The sequence below is a fragment of the Gouania willdenowi genome, chromosome 19, assembly GCF_900634775.1.
Source record: "Gouania willdenowi chromosome 19, fGouWil2.1, whole genome shotgun sequence".
In the NCBI taxonomy this organism is placed as follows: domain Eukaryota; kingdom Metazoa; phylum Chordata; class Actinopteri; order Blenniiformes; family Gobiesocidae; genus Gouania; species Gouania willdenowi.
The window spans coordinates 9342605-9361961 of NC_041062.1; the positions used below are offsets into that span (position 1 = coordinate 9342605).

General features: G+C 39.2%; 2 protein-coding genes across 3 annotated transcripts; one reads left to right on the forward strand and one right to left on the reverse strand.

The window, feature by feature from the left end:
* Positions 1 to 219: 219 nt before the first annotated feature.
* On the forward strand, positions 220 to 5654 carry tectb (tectorin beta). 2 transcript variants are annotated; one of them, XM_028476526.1, is made up of 10 exons: positions 220 to 333; positions 552 to 742; positions 1682 to 1833; positions 1948 to 2020; positions 3415 to 3518; positions 3703 to 3786; positions 3962 to 4124; positions 5097 to 5172; positions 5242 to 5280; positions 5347 to 5654. In XM_028476526.1, the coding sequence occupies exons 1-10, from the start codon at positions 267 to 269 to the stop codon at positions 5391 to 5393; spliced, it is 996 nt and encodes a 331-aa protein (XP_028332327.1). In that variant the 5' UTR covers positions 220 to 266; the 3' UTR covers positions 5394 to 5654. The 2 variants fall into 2 exon arrangements, with proteins under 2 accessions (XP_028332327.1, XP_028332328.1); XM_028476527.1 differs by having other exon boundaries at positions 5245 to 5280.
* A 730-nt stretch (positions 5655 to 6384) lies between these two features.
* Positions 6385 to 16460, reverse strand: gucy2g (guanylate cyclase 2g). Its single transcript, XM_028476865.1, has 22 exons — positions 16068 to 16460; positions 14819 to 15167; positions 13858 to 13967; positions 12872 to 13054; positions 12657 to 12801; positions 11517 to 11652; positions 11343 to 11446; positions 11114 to 11280; positions 10910 to 11038; positions 10564 to 10647; positions 10153 to 10257; positions 10020 to 10091; positions 9767 to 9935; positions 9543 to 9698; positions 9269 to 9446; positions 9048 to 9188; positions 8502 to 8694; positions 8216 to 8390; positions 7945 to 8043; positions 7303 to 7394; positions 6557 to 6664; positions 6385 to 6480 (listed from the first exon to the last, which is right to left on the reverse strand). Exons 1-22 carry the CDS (start codon positions 16458 to 16460, stop codon positions 6385 to 6387), a joined length of 3384 nt encoding a protein of 1127 aa, XP_028332666.1.
* Between the last annotated feature and the right edge of the window lie 2897 nt (positions 16461 to 19357).

A 19357-nucleotide genomic window follows, 5' to 3' on the forward strand; every position in this document is an offset into this window, starting at 1 on the left:
TTTGTTCTTAAATAAATAGTAAAAATAAATAAGATAAATAAATAAAAACAGTAAAAACAATAACCACAAAGAGAAAATAATAAAGAATAAAGAACAAAAAGAAAGAATGACAATAAAGAAAGAAAAAGACACACACACACACACACACACACACACACACACACACCCTTGTGTGGTATAAAAGCGCTGGTGGTCGGTGAACACTGTCAGAGTGGTGACGATCCTCTAACAGGAGGAGTGAGGTTTGCAGGTTTTCCTTTTGGACGATGGCTGCTGTGTGTGTGCTGGTGTTACTGCTGCCTTTAGCTTGGAGCTGCACTCCACAGAAAGCAGGTAAACGCTCTTTTTATTCACATTTTTATTTATTTTTATTACACTGTATTTATTTTTCAACAATATAAAAACTAAACAAACAAACAAACAAAAATGAATCACTTACAAACACTAGAAGTGAAAAAAAATAAATAAATGATTCATCGATCATGTCAAAATTAATAAAAAAAAAAAAGGTAGTAAATGTAAAAATGGCTGATTTTTCCTTCCTGTCTCAGACTATGTGATGGTGTCCTGCTTCCCCAACACCATCATCGCCAACATCCCTGAGTGTCCATACGGCTGGGAGATGGAGCAGCTCTCACTGGGAGGAGTGTGTTATAATGGGATACACACGCCAGGCTTCTACCGCTTCATCATCCCTGACCTGACGCCCAAAAACTCCTCCTACTGCAACACACAGGCCGAGGTCAGTCCCGCTATCACACATGGTGAATATTTCACCAATTACGCATACAGGGACGGGCATGCACAGTAAACCAGTACAAACCAGTATAAACCAATATAAACCACTTTAAATGAGTTTAAACCAGTATAAACCACTTTAAATTAGTATAAACCAGTGTAAACCAACCAGTGTAAACAATTAGAAACCACATTCAATTATTTTAAAACAGTGTAAACCATTATAAACCACTTTAAATTAGTGTAAACCAGTATAAACCATTATAAACTAGTGTAAACCAGATTAAACCACTTTAAACCAGTGTAAACCAACCAATGTAAACCATTAAAAATCACTTTAATATATTTTAAACCAGTGTAAACCATTATAAACCACTTTAAATTAGTGTAAATCAGTGTAAACCATTATAAACCACTTTAAATTAGCGTAAACCATTATAAACCATTATAAATTAGTGTAAACCAGAATAAACCACTTTAAACCAGTGTAAACCATCCAATGTAAACCATTATAAACCACTTTAATATATTTTAAAACAGTGTAAACCATTATAAACCACTTTAAATTAGTGCAAATCAGTGTAAACCATTATAAACCACTATAAATTAGTGTAAACAAGTGAAAACTACTTTAAATGAGTGTAAACCAGTGTAAACCATTATAAAACCACTTTAAATGAGTGTAAACCATTATGAAACCACTTTAAAACCAGTATAAACCACTTTAAAACCAGTATAAACCACTTTAAAACCAGTATAAACCACTTTAAATTAGTGTAAACCAGTTTAGACCAGTACTATAAACCACTGTAAACAGTATAACCAAACACTATAGAATAATATAACCAGTATAACCAGTATATACAGACTGAGAGAGTTGGACAATCTTCAATGTGGCTGCTGTCTTGGTGATTTTCGTGACTGAGTTATCCTGTTCCTCCAGTACTCTGCGGGTAAAGACCCAAAGTACACGTTCTCTAACGCCATCGTGTCCAACGACACGTTGCTGACGGTGCGAAACCAGCCTCTGAACTTCACCTTCAGCTGCAGCTACCGAGCCGTCCACCTGCTCCACAGCGCCATCTTCAGCCAGAGGTAAGACCCGGCGCTCCGACCACGCGGCCCCCACACCACACAGTGCCAGTTGCAGGTTCTCGCTGACCCAAAGACTTTCAGCGTTTTTTTCACTAAACCGTCTGCTTCTTCCAGAGTGGCCACAGTTTATGTGAACAATGGGAGCGTAGGAACGTTTAGGTCTCAGTTGTCCATGAACGTCTTCTCGGTGAGTCGTACCTCCTTGTCCTCTGCATACACGTCCCCCACGCACAGCCTCAACTGGACTCACCCCCCAAAAACCTGCTATTATTAAGGAAAAAATATAAGAACCACATTCTGTTTTGGTCATTTTTCACGTGTTGTTAATGGGTTTTCTGTCATTTTTCTGTTGTTTTTACATTGTTCTCATGCATTTTGAAGTTCTTTTTCTGTTAATTTGTAGTTTTGTCAGGGCTGTCAATATTTTAGATTATCTTTTTTGCATTATTTCTTCCAAATTAATTTGTTAAGGAAAATAATTAATAGTCTACTGGTGCGAGCAAGCAGTGAGCCAATGTTAGACACGCTAACAGCAACAAAGCTAAAGAGGCTATAGACTACAAACTGGAGGACCGGGGTCTGAGAGAAGTAGGTGGAGCTTAGCATTTACTACCAAGAAGAAGAACAAAGCGTGACCACTGCACCTCTGTTAGAACAGACAGCTGTGTGTGTGTCACAGCTTACTTTAACTCTGAGTCTGCAGTTTGCTTTGACTGTGAGTGAATCTACAAAGCATACTTCCACATTGGCAATAAGAAAAGGAATTAGCATTATTAAAATTAGCATTTGTTTTTATATCAATTAATTCATAATAATAGTAGCAGTAGTGGTTTATGAACAGAGAGCTGCTCTGCACATACTGCTGTGCCTCAGCAGCTGAATGTAAAAGAGCAATAATTTCAGAACTTATTTGAATGTTCAAGGTTTACATTATGTGTGCAATAACTTCATTATTCAATGTGTTCATTAAAAATTCACGAGATCAAATTATTTGTAATTAATTAATTACATTTGCAATTAATTGGTTACATTTTTTTTAATTGATTCAGACTTCTAGATTGTTGTTTTTGGGTGGATTTTGTTGTTTTTATGTACTTTTCGGCTTGTTTTCATCAGTTGTTTTTTGTGTTTTGGTTGTTTTTATGTTACTGTTACTAAGTTCTTGTATTTCTATGTCATTATTAAGGTTTATAATGTTGTTTGTCTATGTTAATGTATTTTTCATTGTTGTGTCCTTTTAATCTCGTTTATATGCACTTTAATGTGTTTTTGTGGTTGTTTTGTGTTGTTTTATTGGGTTCTTTTAATTTTTGGTGGTCGAAAACTGGCTGTTTTCATTCTGCATGTTTGGTCTTTAACCATGTGACACTGTCCACCAATGAAGAGTCACATGTCACCCAATGAACGACCAACATTTTTGCTACAGAAACACAATAAAACACAATGTGAATGAGTCTTATTGTGACGCTGGTTTACCCACAATGAGAAAGCATTTACAAACAAAACTAAATAAATGTAAACATAAGCTTTGTCGTGTTATTGTTTACAAACAAACAACAAATAAGGTTTCCTGTTTCCCAGAATTCCAAGTACCTGTACACCAAAGACGCTCCGTTCTTCATCGAGACGTCCGAGATCGGCTCCGAGGTTTTCATCGGCATCGAAGCTAAAGGTCTGAGTAACAGGTAGGGGATGCTATGCTATAAATGCCCTTCAAAATAAAAGCAGCTCTTTCTTTGTTTCTCCCGATTCATTGAAAATAGATACGCAACTCACTTTTGGACCCAAAGTTGTGCTTTAGATTTTTTTAAAAACCTGTGGGCCATGGACCTTACAGAGGTGATACTATTGATGTTTTTTGTGTCTCAGGTTCAAAGTGGTGATCAGTAACTGCTGGGCCACGCCCACTCCTTACTCCACAGACAGGAAGAGGTGGAGCCTAATAATCAACAGGCATGATGACCTTTGTAATGGTTATTACTGGGAACTGTTCACACAACACTTTGTTCACATGGGTGTTATTTTCGTTTGTCAGTTTCCGAGTTTTTTAAGTTGTTTTTCTATTTTTGCCGTTGTTTTGTGTCTAATTTTTTCGAGACGATGAATTGTTGGCGTGTTTTCCTTCCAGCTGCTCCTCAGACAACACTGTGACCATCTTCGACAACGCCAAAGACAGCCGCTCCACCTTCAAGTTCAACTCTTTCCGTTTCCAGCGGCTGGAGAAAGTCTCCACGGTGTGGCTGCACTGTGAGGTTCACATCTGCGACTCAGAGCGCCTCGCCTGTCAGCCGGTGAGCAGAACCACGACTCAGCGTTTAGTCTGTGATCAGTGATGACTCAACGTTTGGTCCACAATCAGCGCAGACTCAGCATTTAATCTGTACTTAGTGATGACTCTGCGTTTAGTCTGTGATCAGTGATGACTCAGCATTTAGGACGCAATCAGCGACGACTCAGCATTTAATCTGTGATCAGTGATGACTCAGCATTTAGTCTGTGCTCAGTGATAACTCAGCGTTTTGTCTGTGCTTAATGATGAATCAGTGTTTAGTCCACTGTTTTATAACGATGGGGTCGCGACCCCACATGGGGTCGCCTGGAATTAAAATGGGTTCACCTGAAATGTCTAGTAATTGGTTAAAAAAAAAATAACACATTTTTTTTTTATTAATATTATTTTACACATCACACATCACATAAATCTAGTCCAAATAAACTGCAGTATAATATGGAAGCTTATCTGTGCCATGGTTGCGATTTTGTTTATTTGTTACCAATTTGATTTAAAAGTCAAATAATAAAGCTTCAAGTTTCAATGCATTAGACTTTTCAAATTTTCCATTTCAAATTCAATTTTGGTAACTATTTGCTGGGGCATCTTTTGTAAATTAAAACTTAAATGTAATTTCCTCTCTCATTTTAATTAAGTTACAAAATGAGCAACCTTGAAGAAAAAAAGCAGTTATGAGTTAAAAAATGTAGCTATATTTTGAAAATGAAAAAGCATTTCTGTTAATCCATTTTAAATTTCATTATGGTACATACAGTATACTGTATGCTTCCATAGCATAAAATATCTTACGTGGCTATTCTGTATTTGTAACATATTTTAATAAACTTGATCTAAAACTTATTCTACAAAAAAAAAAAAAAATGTCTCTGGGGTTGCCAGACATTTGTGATATCGAAATGGGGTCACGACCGAAAAAGGTCGGGGAACCTCTGGTTTAGCCTGTGCTCGTTGATGACTCTGCATTTTTCAGAGTCCGTGCTTGGCGAGGAGTTTGACACAGTCGGAGTCGATCGACGGCGTTCTCAGCGCTGAGTTTTACCTCAAAGGTATGTAAGCTCAAGGGAGTCATGTGACGTGGTCATGTGATGTTACGAACTCACGTTGTGGTTTGTCAGCAGGTGGAGGGTCTTTGACCAGAGGAATAATAATAACAGGTAAACATGAACTCAATGACCAGCAACAGCTGACACTGACACTAAAAACGTCTCTTCGTGTCTCAGGCGTGTCGTCCATGGTCCTGCTGCTGATGGTGCTGACTAATTCCTGATGTGTGGAAAATGCTGATGACTCGTTGTTTAGCTTCATTACATTAGCTAGTCAAGTTTTAGCAAAGTTTAGTAGTTTACCGCCTAAAGTTTAGTATCAGCTACTTTATCAAATATGTATTATTGGAAATAATCTGACACATTCACTCAGCACTGCGGGTCAGTCTAATAACTGGATCATTAAGATAAGAATTAGTCTGATTACTGGTTCACTCATGCCAGGGTCTGTCTAAATCCTGGTTCATTACCTTTAATAAACACAAACTGGGAATAATGTGATGTTCATTTTGGTTTCGGTGATTCATGTACGCTTTACTTACAACCTGAAAAAGTTTATTTCAACCCCGCAGATTAACTAGTTTATTATTAAAGTGAATAACTCAAGTTTTACAACAGAAAAGTCCAAAGATTAATAAATAAATACATGTTTCCAGTGAACATATAGTTCATGGATTTTGAGTTTTCTATGTTCACACTAATTCCGATCATTCTAAATAGTAATTAAGATAACGCACATTTATTAAAGTTGTTCTTCCAAATTTACCAAAATCACAGAGTCTCAACCTATGTGTATCAGCTATTTTTGAAAGACACATGAACATAGCGACTAAACATTAACTTAGTCAGACTACAACTCCCCCTTTTAAAAAAATAAAATAAAATAAATAATATATGTATATTAAGACAAAAACAGGAACTAAGGTAATGGTAATGAATATTTACATAAAAATGCAGGAAAATCATGATAAATGATTAAATAATATGCAATAAATAATTAAAAAACAAAACAAAACATTAACCTTGAACACAAAAGGATCGCCGTGACTCTTTCCATCCACGTTTTCTACTTCTAATAGTTTGATGTTGTGGTTGATATACTGCCATCTACAGGCCCGGAGGGTACAACAACCTTCCACAGGCGAGAACAGTGTCGAGGTTGTGGATCCGGTGGTTGTTATGCTAACATGGAGCCGTTGTTGCTCAGGTCAAAGGTCAGATGTGCACTAAAGGCATGGAGGACTCGGCCAGAGGAGATCTGCTCGGGACTCTCGGAGCCTTTCTGTCGACCGTTCGGCTTGGTCCGGATTTCTACAAAAACAGAAGAGTCACAAATAAAAGGAGTCACAAATAAAAGAGTCAAAAACTTCATAGAAACAAACAATACCTCAGTTTGAGCTTCCTGGCGTTCAGCAAAAAGAGAGCTGTGAGCAATCAGAGGAGGATTAAATCCACGTTTGCTCAGCAGCCAATAAGTGTTATGGCAGCCTTTACCCTGGAACACACAGATTACACACAGGTTATGTAGCCATAACACTAAAATACATACTAATTACATATTTTAAACCCATATTACACACGTTAAATTTATATACCAATAACACCAAAAATACACACAGATTACACACTTAAAACATGGATTACACACATTACTCACGAGATATATAACAGCAGATTACACACAGAATACACACAAGCTATATAATAACACATATTATATACCAGTAACACTAAAAATACACAGATTACACATTTTAAACACAGACTACACACAGGTTACTCACAAGTTACATATTTATTAACAGATTTTGTACAAATAACAATAATATGACTCCAAGATTTTACATACTTTTATCACAAAGAGCACTCAGATCACACACAAGGTATATGATAAAAACACAGATTACACAATTATATACCAATAACACTAAAAGTACACACAGATTATGCATGAAATTTGACAACACAGATCGTAGAAGATATAAAACATAACTCTAGTTACACACACACAAATAACAGTAAAATCACACACAGATTTAACATAAAATTAATGACAATAACAGAGATGAACACAAACACAGATTGCACGCAGATCTTTTTCCTTAAATAAAGGACATGTAATACTAGAGTCACCTTCATATCCACTTGTCCTCGCTCCTCCAGTTCAAACGATCCGTCCTGGATCAGGATGTCGGCCGTGCTCTGAGAAATGTGGATCTTGAGGGCTTTGAACATTATTAATACATTATCATTAGTTTTCACTGCATTCCTGTGAGTCTCTATGTACACGCTGCTCCTCATCACTGCTCCATGTCTGCATATCATTCCATGGTCATTGTTTACGATAACCAGGCTGCTACTAGCATTTTTTGTTATGTGTGTCATGGGTGATTTTGTGTGTTTTGGTTGTCCTTTTTGTGTATTTGTCTTTAATTTTGTATGTTTGATAGCATTACTTTGTGTAGTTTTGCTGTTTTTTTTGCATTTTATGTGTTTTTGGAGTCAGTTTTTTGCATCAACTTTAAAGGCTGCACAAAATTAGTCAAGCTGCAAGCTGAAACTTCACAGATAGGTCGCTATGCTGCATAGGTTTGTTTGTCATTTGTAAATTAAATATGTCAACTATTTTTACCTACTGACACAAACTCTTTTTGCTTCTGAGACCGATATTGTCATTATATTCACAGGTTATTCTGATGAAATCTGAATAAAATGTTGTTATTTCTCTTGTTATGTTGTTGTCGTTGCAGATGTAGAAAATGAGGCATGACTCACGCAGGCTGTTGCTCTCCATACGAGAGGCCGTGTTCACCGTGTCCCCGAACAGACAGTACCGAGGCATTGTTGTTCCCACCACACCAGCGACTACCGGACCTTTAAAGCACACATGCACAGCTTCAAAATTAAGCTGTGCCTTCACAATAGGAGCACAGAGAAACTGTACATTTTATAAATATTACATTGGTCTTTCTGAGACTCAAGGTAAAATCTTAGATTTTATAGTTTTATTATGGAAACACTTCCTTCCAAAGTAATAGGTTCCTACCAGAATGGATTCCAACGCGGATCTGCAGGCTTTCTGTGGGCCTGTGGCGGATCCTGAAGAGTTGGATGGAGCTGAGGAAGTGCAGGGCCATTGTTGAGATCTCCAGAGCGTGTTTGGTGCCGTTACTGATCGGCAAACCGCTCGCCACCATGTAGGCATCGCCAATAGTTTCCACCTGATACAAAAAAGAAAAGCTTGTCATCGAGACTCAATCTTTAAATACTCAAGACACGACCCAACACTCTAAAGACTCAAACTGACACGTGGCTCAAGGTGGGAGCCTTACCTTGTAGACGTCGTACATCTTGATGATATCGTCGAACAGGCTGTAGAGGTCATTGAGGAATGTCACCACTTCCATGGCTGAGCTGAGTGAACACATGGAAGTGAAGCCCACGATGTCGGAGAAGAAGATGCTCACCAGCTCGTAACTGCGTGGCTCCACACACTTGCCCGTCATCAGCTGATCAGCGATGTACCTGCAGAAAATAAAAACAATATCAGAGGTGTTGCTTGGCCTTGAATGGGAACTAAGACATTCAACCTCTAAAGATATGAGACAATCTAAAGACTTGAGACTTGAGACTCAAGCTCTAACGGCTTAACCTCTAAAGACTTAGGAATTCATTTCTAAAGACTTGAGTCTTAAGACTCAGCACTCTAAATACTTCTTAACACTGAAGTCTTGACCTCTAAAGATTTCAAACTCTAAACTCAATCTCTAAAGATTTGAATACTAAATCCCGAAGGACTAGACACTCAACCTCTAAAAAGTCAAGTCTTGACCTAAAGATTCGACCAAGGTTTAAGACTGGAAAGTCAAAGTTGCTACTTGGGTAACATGCTGGACAGAAGTCTGTCTGCGCGGGTCTTCTCTGCTGTGAGCTGATTGGTCCTCTCCTCCACGACTTCCTCCAGATGAGTCGCATATTTCTCCAACTTGTCCACCATATTATCCAGGATGTTGGCGTGACTGCAGCACAGAGACAACGACATCTGAATGGATATTACGATCTTTTATCAGGAAGTGATCCGATGTGAAATAAGTCTTACCTGTCCGGACTGGAGTCTCTGAGCCTCCTCCTGATTGAGCCGAACGGCGGCCGGTGCTCTGGGTTCTCGCTCCAGCAGGATCGGAGCACCTCGTTGATGTTCTGCTCACAGAGCTGCTCAGACAGCAGGGGGCGGAGCGGCTCTCCTTGGAACGGGGTCCTGAGCTGCATGATGATTTCTGCATTAATGGTTCAGAACAGGTAAACAAGTTTCATGTGGTTTTAATGTCACAACTTCATCAACGGACATGGACATCCTCATGTGAATGGGGAACCTTTGGGGTCCAGGTTGATGTCCTGGTACGGGCCGGCCTTGGAGTTGTACATCAACTCCCACATGATGATGGCAAAGCTGTAGACGTCACCTTTGGGCGTCCCGTTCACTGTCAGCCCAACCTGTCGCAGAAGCTCCGGAGCCGTCCAGAACATTTCTGCGATGCAGAGAAACAGCTGCAGAAAATATCATCACCATCAGCTGGATGAAGGTACAGGTTCTCACCTTCATACTTTGGGTTTTCCAGTGATTCAATCTTCTTCCTGTTTCCATTCCTGAACTCCCACAAGCCGAAGCCGGAGAGTTTAATCTGTAGTCGACTGTCAACCAAACACGTGCTGGGCTTCAAGTTCCCATGAAACCTCAGGGTGCTTTTATGGATGAACTCCATTCCCTTAATCACAGTGAAGAAAAAACAGCAATTAGACTCACCATCACAGTGCTGATGGGAATTACTTTTCTGGTCCTACAGACTAACATTAACGATGTCGTAGGCGAATGACAGCTTGAACATTGAGTCGAGCTCAACGTCTGAAACCTTGAAAAGGTCCTGCAGAGAAACCGCGTTAGAAACAAGGCTGTGAAAGCTCTAACAATGAGGGAGGCATCACCTTCAGGCTGCCCTTCTTGCAGTACTGCAGTACCAGACACACGTTTGGAGGCTCGATGCAAACCCCGAAGAACTGCACCAGGTTCTCGTGCTTCATCTCCTTCATCTGTCTTAAAGAGTTTCACATGATCAGCAAACACTGCACTCACACCACTGCAAACTGACCAACACGGGAGGCAGTTTTTTCCTTGTTCTTAGTCAGGTTTCTGGTACGTTTAGGGAGCTTTTCTGTTTTCAGTCTATTTCAATGTATTTTTAGTCTTTTCTAAGTCTGATATTGGTTGCATTTTGTCCTTTAAGTCTGTTTTTGGTTTACTTTTAAGAATGTTGTCTCGGTTTTTGGTCAATTTTAGTCTGTTTATATGATATATTAGGCTGTAGTAGTGTAGAAGTTCAGACATTAGTACTTTACCACATTGAATTCGGCCACAATGGAAGGCTTCTGGATATTACAGATGAAATTGTTATTGATGTATTTGATGGCCACCTGGTTCCCCTGGGAACACACAACAGGTTTGTTACATTAAAGAAAGACACAGGCATGTTCTCCTTGAGTAAGGTGTCACATCCCCTGTGGCTCTGATACCTGTGGAAGATTAGGATACTTTTCGTATGTACTGGTATCTGTAAAATGTTCTGGTGCCTTTGGAAGTTTTATTGTACCTGTGGAAGATTGTTGTACTTTCCAAGGATTCTGGTACCTGTAGAAGGTTGTGGTACCTGCAGAAGGTTATTGTACTTTTAAAAGGTTCCGGTACCTGGTAGAGTCCGATGGTGGCGTAAATGCGCTCCTTGCCCGTCTTGTCCCTGAGGTCATAGCTGTTGGTGGAGAAGCTGGACTGGGAGCTGCTGGTCTGTGTGGTGGTCTGAGAAAGTCGCTGAGAGCCCTGCAGCAGCAACAACAACAGAACAGACTTTACTCTCATTACAGTCACAGATAGGACGTTGTCCGGTGGTCATACCGTTGGGTCCCTGATGATGGTGATGTCTGCATAGTCCAGGATCCACCACAGCGAGTTGCCTAGCCGTGTTTGCAGGCGAAGCTTCTGCAGCATCAGCATGCCAATGCAGCACAGGGCTAGCACACCAATGATGGGGAAGGATACGAGCAGGAACAGCAATGTGGTATCTGCAAGAAGGGGGGCCAAAGTGACACTGGGAATCCAAGGTCAAGGGTCAGGTTTACTGTACCATTAGTCAGCCATTCGCAGAGCTCGTTGTTAAAACCGCACTCCGGTAGGTCGGAAGGCGGACGACCTGTGGGCCAAACCACTGACGCAAACCTGGGAGTCACTCTGAAATCAAAACAGAGTTAAATCAAATAAAATAACTGTACAACATTGGAATAGTTATTTGGTTCAATACCTGACTTTTTTGGTGTAGCTGTCATAATTGAGGATGGACACAAACTTGATGGTGTCTTCGATGTGCTGCAGATCATAAATGGAATAGTCCAAGTTTCTCTCCCCCTCCTCATCAAAGTGGACCAATCCAGTCGCCCCTGCAGAGAAAAAGGCGGTGCAGTTCTCAGTCAAGGTGTTCACACCGGACGGTGTCAAACCACTTTTAAGGGTGAGAATTACTCAGATATGTTTACAAGTCTCTAAATTCAAGCCTTTAGTATTTGAGCTTTAGTACAAGTGAATAATCACATCAAGTTTCAAGTCTTCAAGTTCAAGTCTAAGCCAAGCTTTTGACCTTGAGTCTCAAGTCAAGTCCTAACTCTTTAAGTTCTTGTCCCAAGTTAAACCTTTCACTTCAAGTCTTAAAGTGGGGGTATTATGAAAAATTGACTTTTTCAAGATTTATTTCATGTTACTATGTCATTCCCTCATTAAAAACATGCCTGGAGTGTTGCCTTGGCTCATTCATGTATGTTTGAGTAATCTTTAAAAATTCTGACAGCATCCATTTTAGGTGTAAATACGCCTGAGTCCTCCTAGGAAGGCCCCCACCTCCTAGAGACACCTCGGACCTTTCGTCACCAGCTGAGTTACCGCCCACTGCTCCACAGCAGAGCCCCCCCCCCCCATCGCCCCCCCCCCCCTCCTATGTTCTCTTCCTTAGTTCAGGCCACAGCACCCGCCTCCGCAGATTTAGCTTTTAATTTACTTATTTTGAATACTTTTGTAAGAAACCCATGGCTTATGTTGTCTGTACTAATTAATGTACGCATTAAGCTCCGTCAAATCAGCTGCAATCACAGCAAACAGCTGAGAGACAACGTCATGAACCATGTGCTGCAGAGGGAAATTTCTTTTAAGTTTTTTTTTTATTTGCTGCATGTTCCAAAATAATTTGGGTAGCATGTTTAAAAAAACTTCATATCTAAAAAAAAGATATCTAAAAAAAACTTGATACCCCCCTTTAAGTCTTTTACTTTGAGTCTCAAGTCAAGTCCTAACTTTTTAAGTTAAAGTCTCAAGTCAAGTCTCAAGTCTTTGAGTTAAAGGGCAGTTCAAATGTCAAGTCTTTGACCTTGAGTCTTAAGTCGGTTAATGTTACCATTAAAACGGATGTTGCTTTTGTTCTTTAGCCTCTGAAGGAGCTGCTGTCCGTCCTGAGGATCTTTTCCATCTTTCAGGACTTCCTTCAGTCCCATGGCATAAAGCAACACTGCGTCGTGCAGGTAGGCGGCGTAAGGGCTGACCTGAGGAGCACAAAGCATTGGTTCAGGGGAGAAAGATCCTTCAGTGTTGTGAAGCTTCTCGTCAACTCGCCTCTCGCTCTGATGTCAGGTTGCTCCTGAACGGAGGTCCTTTCAGCCTCTCGTAGACCTGCTCGTTGAAGTCGTAGTACTCGTAGCCATCATAGGACTTCTGCGCGATGACGAAGGCCATGTCGAATGCTCTGACGGCCGCCATGTTTTCTCTGCTGTTCAGAGCATATTTCCACCGGTTGTCCTGAAACATGGTCATCAAAGATGGCTGCCAGACTCAGGACGGAGGTTTGCTCTCAGGTTTTACCTTCATGAAGCATTTGCCATCAGTGTGTGATAAGTTTATGGTGAATAATGCGATTAGTTAGCAAGTTAATGAAAGGTTTATTATAAGTTTGCGAATGGTTAAAGATGTGTTTTTGTTGAGTTTGTGGTGTGTTTGCGACGAGTTCACGGAATGTTTGAGATAAGTTTGCTTTAGGTTTATAACTAGATTTCAATGAGATTGAGATGTGTTTGTGATAGGTTTTGTAATGAGTTGCAATAGGTTTAGAATGAGTTTATGATGAGATTGCGGTAAGTTAATAGTGTTTACTATGAGTTTGCACTTTGCGATAGGTTGATAGTGTTTACTATGAATTTGCGATAGGTTTGTGATAGTTTTAAAATGATTTTGCTATAGGTTTATAAAGAGTTTTTGATGAGTTTGCGGTGTGTTTGCAGTGAGTTTGCGACAAGTATATAATCAGTTCATGATGTGATTGCGATGAGTTTGTGGCGTGTTTGCAGTGTGCTATTGATGCTGTTGCGATGCGTGTGCGGTGCGTTTGCGGTGTGCGTTCTCACTTTGTTCAAAGGAACTTCCTTCTCTCCATTTTTGCCGAAGTTTGCTAAAGAGGGAATGCTGTTTTTAATAAACAATGGCCCTCAAAACCAAAAAAAGTTACTTTTATGATATGCCAGGGATGAAGAAGTCCTACTTGAAGTAAGACTTGGGGCAATGTTTGGTTGTGTTTGAAGGTCACTCATCATCAAGCTGCCACTGACCTCAAAATGCTGCACCAGAAAAAAAACATAGTCTCCGTTCATCAAACCTTGACGCTCCGCCTCCATCAGCAGAGAGATGGCGTCCTCCCTGTTAGTGAGCACCACGACCACTACACGCAAACACACACAAGCAGAAAAGTTACTGATCAAGTAAGTATAAGGATAAAAAGTAAGAAGTAACTAAATAAAAATATTAGTAAGTAAATAAATTAGTCAATGATTTAGTTAAATACAAATTAGTTAAGCGGTAAGTACATACATAGAAGTACATAGGGTTCCTAAGTAACTAAGCAAATAAGTAAGTTATTAAATACATATCAGTTACTAAATAAATACATTCATGAATAATTTAGTTTAAAAATATTGTTACTCATAAATACAGTACATAGGTTAAAAAAGTAAAGAAATGGTGAGTAAGTAATGAAGTAAGTAACTAAGTAAGTAAACAAACAAGCCAGTATGGTAAGTAACTAAGTAAGCTAGTAACTTGGTAAGTAATAATAAGGTAATATGGTAGTCAATGATTTATTCAAATAAAAAATAGTAAGCAGTAAGTACACACATAGAAATTGATAGGGTACAAAAGTAGGAATGAAACTAAGCAAATAATATGTAACTAAGCAAATAAGTACATAACAAAGCAAATAATACGTAACTAAGTAAATAAGTATGTAACTAAGTGAATAAGTTAGTGCATAATTTAGTTGAAAGAGTTGTTGGTAAGGTACATAAGTAAAACAAAGCAAACAAGTACGGTAAGCAACTAACTGAGTACGTACCTAAGTAACTACAGGTAAATAAATACGTGACTAATTAAGTTAGGAAGCAACTAAGTACATAACTAAGTAAGTAAATAACTGAGCAACTAATTAAGTAAGCACATAAATAAGTAAGCACGTAACTAAGTGAGTAAGTAACTAAGTAAGAAAGTGAGTGAATACGTGAGTAAGTGAAGCTCCACCTCTGGCCACGGTGGAGATGTAGCGGACCTTCTGGCGGACCAGCTCAGCATTGCTGGTGTCAAACTTGATGGCGGCGGTCAGTTTAAATCTGGCCCTTAGCGGCTCTTCCACCGTCTTCCACAGCGCGTCCACTTTGTCCCACGTGTTGGAGTCCAAACCTCCTCCGATCATGGCCACGTGTCTCCACCCAAACAGATCCAGAGTCTTCACCAGGACCTCAGAGCTTCTCTTCAGAGGAGGAACAATCTTAATGTAGGAGTCGTAGATCTCCCTGTTGTCCATCTTGGAGGATTGACCCACGAAGCCGAACATGGGGATGTTCCAGGCTGACGCGATCAGACCTGTCACCTGAAAACAAGAAGAAGAAGAAGAAGAATGCAGGAAGTGATCATCTTGTTGTCGTAGTTTTTTTCGGTAAGACTTTACTTGAAGTTTTATACATAAGGCTGATATTACGCTGTCATTATGAACATTGATGTGTGTAAACTATATTGGCATTTTTGGGTTAGGTGGAGGAATCTCGAGGGGTTAGGTAGGATTATGGTTAGGGTTAAGGTTAGGGTAACAAAGGGTTAGATAGGGGTTAAGGTAACGAAGAGTTTGGCTAATGAAGGGTTAAAGTTAGGTAGGGTTAAAATAACAAAGGGTTAGATAGGGTTATGGGTTTGGTAGAATTATGGTAACAAATTGTTAAGGTTTAGTAGGGTTAGGAGTTAGAGTAATGAAGGGTTAGGGTAATGAAGGGTTAGGTAGGGTTAGGGGTTAGGTAGGGTCAGGGTAACAAAGGGTTGGGGTAACTTAGGGTTATGGTATTCGGGAGTGTTAGGGATTGGGTAAGGTTGGGGTAATGAAGGGTTAAGTAGGGTTAGGGTTTAAGGTTAGGGTAATGAAGGGTTAAGTAGGGTTAGGGTAATGAAGGGTTAAGTAGGGTTAGGGTTTAAGGTTTGGGTTGGGGTTAGGTAGGGTTAGGGTTTAAGGTTAGGGTTGGGGTTTAAGGTTAGGGTTGGGGTTAGGTAGGGTTAGGGTTTAAGGTTAGGGTTGGGGTTAGGTAGGGTTAGGGTCACGAAGAGTTAGGGTTACGAACAACACTTAACGACAGTGTTCATGACACCTAATTCATGTTAATGACAGGTGTTCATGTCATAATAATGACGGTGTAATGTCAACCTTCATGTATAAAACTTCAAGTAAAGTGTTACTGTTTTTTCTCAACCCGATCGATCGTAGTATCCCTGACCAAACACCAACCTCTGCTTCCTCGGGACACGCTGGTCCGAACAGCGCTGACACGTTCTCCTTCCACACCTGGTGGATGAAGCCCCCAAGTGACTGTTTGGGGTCACAGTTGGTGTTTCTGAACACAAAGTCCAGGCTGTAGTTCCCCAGCAGCGACGGGTTGGAGTTCACCTTCTCGACTGCGATCTGTACGGCCGAGCCCAGCCGCAGAGCGCTGAAGGGGAAGGAGGCATTCAGGGGAGCCTGTAGACCAATCAGCAGCGTGCGGACGCCCGACACCTCAGAGGGGTGGGGGGCGGCAGTGGGGGCGGCGGTGGTGGCGGTGGTGGGGGCGGCCGTGGTGGCAGTGAGGGCAAAAGCGGTCAGGATGATCCCCAACACAAGGCTCAAGTTCAACAAACACATGGTGGTTGATCTGATGAGTTGTTGAAGAATCAGAAACTATATAAGGAGGAGGAGGGGCTGAGACAGGAGCCAATCAGATCACTCACATTCATCCTCATTTACATAAACTACAGAACCAACCCTGATACATCTATATATTTATCATACTTTTCATAGATTCTTAATTGCTGCTGTGCCACTTGTATTATTATTATTATTATTATTAACTTTTAGGGACATTTATTTAATATATATGTATATAAAAAATCATATGTTTGATCATTTTAGGTAAAAAAAATTTGAATTAAAAAATAAATCTATGTTCTATTTAAAAGACTAAACATTGTATAAAAAAAAAGAAAAAGAAAAAAGCATTTTACCTCTTTTGATTATTTATTTTTTTAAAGATAATTTAAGGTAAATATTCCAGTAATTGATATTCTATAATTTAAATTATATCCATTAATATTAAGTAAGCATAAATCATTCAGTCAAATAACTATATCACTTTATTTTAACATGAACACAACAGCCTCAGGTAATATAATTAAAGTAACTTTATATTTCTTTATGTAGATCATAGTAATACTTGCTCAAAAAATTTTAATTCTTTGTAATAATATATTTTATTATAGTTACAGTTGTTTATTTCTGTCTATGTTAAAGTTCAGCTGATTATTTTAATATTTCATGCTGATAAAATGTGTTTTGACCTCAGTGAGATAAATAATCTTTTATCGCTTCCCTCCATAAACACAAGGTCACACACACACACACACACGCGCGCACACACACACACACACACACATACACACACACACTATCTGCTTTCTCTCTTTAACCCTTTGTTTACTGCTTAGCGACATCTGAAGGTTAGTGTGTGTGTGTAGCAGATTATGAAGTTCTGACCTTGTCTCTTATCTTCAATTTAATAAATTTTATCTCAAAATGACCAAATCTAACTTATACCATCTTATGTTTACCTTAATTTATCTTTAACTTCATTTAATCAAAACTTATTTTATGTCAACCTATCTCCACATAACCTAACCTAACTTAACTAATCTCATCTTACCTGATCTTTCACTAAACTCAACAAATCTGAACGTATCTCTCCTTTTGTAGACGTAACTTATCTCATCTTATCTGATCTTTAACATAACACAACTAATCTTAACTTTCTGATCTAATGTTTAACTTAACTTATTTTAATCTATTCTCAGTGTAGCATAATTGTAACTTATCTTAGCATATCTTATCATATATTTAATTTAACTTTATGCATATTAACTTATCTTTCATTTTCTCAACTTAACCAAACTGAACTCATTTCATTTTATCTTTAACTTAACTTTTCTTCTTTGGTTTCCTGCTCAGACTCTTGTATGACCGTTCTTCTTCTCTGATGCTGATGATCCTAATGCTGATGATGCTGATGCTGATGTAAGTAATTACTTTATTTATAAAGCGCTTTTCGCAGATAAAATCACAAAGTGCTGCACAGAGCTGTGGGGCATTAATACAAGTGCAACATCATAAAAGCATAATAAAACATGGGTGCATATACATCATAGGAGCAGCATCATAAAAGGATTAAATAATCATTTCAAACCCAGTTAACTAAAAGCTTTTCTGTCTTCAACAGTTTCTTAAAAGAGTCCCACACAGTTGAGCTCCCTGAGAGACTGGTGCAGGTTATTCCAGAGTCTGGTGGCCACAGATGATGATGATGATGATGCTGAGGAGGCTCCAGGGAACCGTGAGGACAGGCTCAGCCCTGCAGAGGGAGCAGCTCCACAGCTGAGATCACTTACAGGTGTTAATGAGCTCCAACATCTCACCTGTTCCTCAATGATCTGCTGCTGCTCCTGCTCAGGTAAGCTCACACACTCACACTTCCAATGTGTGAACACGCTCAGCAGTGTTAATGGTTTTACTGGTGAACAAGGGATGAGAACTTCTGATGCAGCCATCATTGCATTTAAAGCAGAAAAGTTTAACCCTATGTTCATGTTTGGTCTGAAACCAGTGAATTCTACTCAGATTATTAGCAGCTGTAGTTGTTTCTGTATCTTTCTACAACTGTCTTTTATTTTTCTCTTATTTCTCGTCATTTATTGCGAATGAGATATTCTTTATTCGTCCCACAAGGGGAAATTTGCATTTCAGTTACATCCCTGTCCAAGTACCATGAAGACAATCACATATGACATGGGAGGACAAGAGCAAATTCAACCAATTGTTTCCCCTTCTGTGTATAAATGTTCTATAAATGATAAAGTATGTGAGTAAATCAGTCCCTTCAAGAAATTCACTTATACTACCCAGATTTTGGGGAATTTATAGAATTCTTTCAATAATTTGAGATTGAAAATGACTGCTGTCATGTGATATAAGAACTAGAAAACTGGGATTTAAAAAAACCAAAGAAATTAGTTACAAGTTGCCAAAAGTGGCCAAAAACAAAGTGGTAAAAATGGTTCAACGTGTCAATATTGGCTTAAAAGTAGTATGAACAATTAGTTTAAACTGGCAAATAATGGGCGTGAAAAAAAATTGTGGTTAAATTGGCAAAAAAATAAGCAGGAAATATGGTGAAATGAGGTTAAAAGTGACAATAATGGGTCAACATATGTGACATTAGGTGGAAAAGTGGTGAAAATGTCTTGAATGTGGGAAAAAAATGTGCAAAAAGGGCATTAAAATGTGATGGAGAAGTGTCAGAAATGGGAATAATGTAGCAAAATTGCATTAAAAGGAGCAAAAATATGGCAAGAAAAAGTGATGAAAATAGGTTAGAATATGGAAAGTTTGGTGTAGTTGCAGAAAAAGTGTAAAAATATACAAAAATGGGCTCAAATTGTTGAAAAAATTTTTTTAGTTTCTTGAAGGCATCTGGGCACCCCCTCCCAGTGATT

Coding starts and splice junctions, on each gene's coding strand:
- tectb (XM_028476526.1), top strand. CDS start 267: ATGGCTGCTGTGTGTGTGCTGGTGTTACTGCTGCCTTTAGCTTGGAGC. Junction 3,519..3,702: donor GCTAAAGGTCTGAGTAACAG/GTAGGGGATGCT, acceptor TTTGTGTCTCAG/GTTCAAAGTGGTGATCAGTA. Junction 5,281..5,346: donor CAGAGGAATAATAATAACAG/GTAAACATGAAC, acceptor TTCGTGTCTCAG/GCGTGTCGTCCATGGTCCTG.
- gucy2g (XM_028476865.1), bottom strand. CDS start 16,460: ATGTGTTTGTTGAACTTGAGCCTTGTGTTGGGGATCATCCTGACCGCT. Junction 13,968..14,818: donor CATCTCCACCGTGGCCAGAG/GTGGAGCTTCAC, acceptor GTTTGCGTGTAG/TGGTCGTGGTGCTCACTAAC. Junction 13,055..13,857: donor TTCTGGTGCAGCATTTTGAG/GTCAGTGGCAGC, acceptor ACCATGTTTCAG/GACAACCGGTGGAAATATGC.